This window comes from Perca flavescens, chromosome 12 (genome assembly GCF_004354835.1).
Source record: "Perca flavescens isolate YP-PL-M2 chromosome 12, PFLA_1.0, whole genome shotgun sequence".
NCBI classification, from domain to species: Eukaryota; Metazoa; Chordata; class Actinopteri; order Perciformes; family Percidae; genus Perca; species Perca flavescens.
In genome coordinates, this window is record NC_041342.1 from 35,296,608 (window position 1) to 35,299,833 (window position 3,226).

Here is a 3,226-nt window from a genome sequence, read left to right on the forward strand (position 1 = left end):
ATAGGCTGAAATTTTGTGGGATAGCCCTTCTCTAATACTACCCTTAAAAGTCATACAGCTCCGAAATGCCATGGCCAAAGGTTCAAGGAAAATATCAAAAAGCAGGGGTGAGAGAGAGAATACTCGTGTGTAGAGTTTTGAAAAGAGGAGACATAGTTTTGAAAACGTGTGTGAGCAGTTGGAAAAAACTATAAGTGCGACTCGAGTCGGAGTCTCAAACTTCAGTCCCCATCTTTGTGTGTCTGTGTGTGTGTGTGTGAAAGAAGTATGTAGGGAAGAGCCTACATTCTTCCTTTCCTTCTTATTTCCTGGCCTACCTTCTTCTTCAGCTTGTCATAAAAGGTTCACATGGGGATTTCAATTACGCAGGTTATCAGATAGTGAAGAAACAGTATTTTGGTCACAGTATTTTGTACATATATACTTTGATAAAGGTTGCTAAGAAGTCATTTGAAAACCAAAGAAAAATAAAAACCAGCTGAGCTCAGTGTAGATATAAGGATGTGGCACACAATGAGGATAAACTGGACAAAGAAATGTTTCTTTAATAAGTAGGCTTGTCTGTGGAGTCCTCCCTTCAGAGGTTTGTTCAGGCCTAGCAGTGTAGACCCCGACCCATAAGCCTCCTGCAGACACACCTGTAGAGGAGAGTATAAAGACCCTGGACTGAACTGAGTCAAACATCAAGCTTCAAGGAGTCTCTCCACAGCAGCTCTCCAGAGAAGCTCCACAGCCTCCAGACCGACCCTGAAGATGACTCCCTCTGCCAGCCTGCTGCTGCTGCTCCTGCTCGGCCTCTCTCAGGCACTTCCTCTCCAGGAGCCAGGAGGCGAAGAAGAAGAAGCCCCAGACACCGTCGACATCACCACCAGGATTCTGACCTCCAACAAGGGCAGCGATGAGATCCTGCTGGAAGGAGACCTGCTGGTTCCCAGTACCAGAAATGCCCTAATGTGCCCTAACCAGAACTGCTTCTGGAAGAAAAACTCCAGTGGCCTGGTGACAGTCCCCTTCACCGTGAGCAGTGAGTACACCAGCTCAGAGAAGCGGCTGATTGTCAAAGCCTTGCAGGGCTTCCACAGCACAACCTGTATCCGCTTTGTGCCCCGTAACAACGAGACCGACTACATTAGTGTGGAGAACCAATCAGGATGTTTCTCCTTTCTGGGCAAAGTGGGAGGCAGTCAGGTTATCTCTCTGGAGAGGTATGGCTGCGTCTACAACGGCATCATCCAGCACGAGTTCAACCACGCTCTGGGCTTCCGGCACGAACACACCAGGAGCGATCGCGACAACTACGTCAGGATCAATTGGGCCAACATCAACCCACAGATGGCCTACAACTTCAACAAGCAGGTCACCAACAACCTGAACACTTCCTACGACTACAGCTCCATCATGCATTATGCAAGAACAGCCTTCTCCATCAACGGGCAGGACACCATCACCCCCATCCCCAACCCTAACGTCCAGATCGGCCAGAGTCAGGGCTTGTCCTCCTTGGACATCATAAGGATCAATAAGCTCTACAGCTGCTAAAAACAACACATCTTATCCAAAGTCATCAGTTATGAAAACAAGTTTCTTTTCCAATATTCTTTAAGCAGACAGCAGAATCTAAGAATATGAATCTGTGAATTCTCTGATACTGTACCCTATCTAATTAAAACATGCATTCAATATTTGTTTCCGTTCTTCATTTATCTATTTCTACTTATAAAACGTACTTATTAATTTTGTGTAAATCAGCAACATTGTAAACTTGCATACAGTTTTTTTTTGAGTGGGAAACGACAGTGGGCACAACTGGAGTCACGTGTGCAAAACTCAAACTACAGTCTGCACAGGAGCAGTCACCTGAGCCAGAGATGTTCATACGTCCTTTTTTGGAAGTCCAAGTCGAGTCTCAAGTCTTTGAACTCAAGTCCAAGTCAATTCTCAAATCTTTTGCCATGAGTCTAAGTCAAGTCTTAAGTCTCTGGCCATCTGATCTGTCCCTAACACTGAATTGTTAAATCTTATGAATTCAAAGCATGTCCTGTAGCTACCAGCCATACAGTACAGTATCAACATCAGTTGTAGGATAACTTCAGACTTACTCGGACTCGAGCTTTGAGACTCGTCAAAAACCTGTTTATGAGGTTCTTTAACATTAAAGTTTTTTCCAATTGCTAAAACACAATTTTACAAACTAGTGTGGTTTTATCAAAATAACACAATTCACAAAACCACACACATAAACTGCAAAATATCTCATATATCCTGCAAAATGAAACACCACATGCACCACATGGCACACACTTCATTCTTATTACCAGATTTTTGTCTATTTTGTTTATTTGTTTATCTCGAACAATCAACAATGTTGCAAAACATAAAAAACATAAAATAAAACACCAACAATCAGAATCTAACAACAAAAAAGAAAAATATAAAAAGGATTAGTTTAAGAAGGAGCAGGCAGAAGTAAAATGCTTATTTGGTCCTGCCCCTTATTTCCCAAAATCATATTATACAATGTAAAATAGATATGCAAATACAGCATACAATCTTTTGGTTGTCTTAGATGATAGCCCCCATTTCTTTCATTAAACATTGCACATATGTTAAATGGTAAATGATTTTCTTTAACTTTAAACATCAATTGAGCAGTTTTAAATGTAACAATGTCCATAAATTTCAGCAAATGTGAATTAAGAACAGATGATTAGTGATGTGATTCATAATCCTAATTGCTCTTTTTTGCAATGCGCAAATTTTTTATTTAGTATTTCCCCAAACTTCCACACAATATAACATATATGGTACAATAAGTGTGCAGTACATAGTATGTAATGTATTTTTGTTCAAGATGTATCTAGTTTTGCTCAATATACCAATACTCCTGGCCAACTTTGTGCACAAATATTTAATGTGTGGCTTCCAGCAGAGTTTATGGTCAAGAACAACACCCAGAAATTTATTTTCAATTTCAATTTCAATTGTTTCATTATCAATTACTATTTTAACATCTCTATTTATAGGACGATGTCCAAATATCATGAATTTAGTTTTGTTGAAGTTTAAAGATAACTTATTTGAATCAAACCAGAGTTTTAATTTATTCATTTCATTAGTGACCATTCCAGTGTCTGCTGCAAGTTAGCCCCACAACCAAAAATATTTGTGTCATCTGCAAAAAATAGTACATTTATTTTTAGCATGTGTTGATTTACAAATATCATTT

At 39.9% G+C, this 3,226-nt stretch overlaps 1 protein-coding gene across 1 annotated transcript; it reads left to right on the forward strand.

Annotated features, from left to right (window-relative positions):
• Positions 1-720: 720 nt before the first annotated feature.
• LOC114565877 (high choriolytic enzyme 1-like) lies at positions 721-1,539 on the forward strand. The gene has a single exon (XM_028594185.1). The coding sequence runs from the start codon at positions 754-756 to the stop codon at positions 1,537-1,539; it is 786 nt and encodes a 261-aa protein (XP_028449986.1). The 5' UTR covers positions 721-753.
• The last annotated feature ends 1,687 nt before the right edge of the window (positions 1,540-3,226 follow it).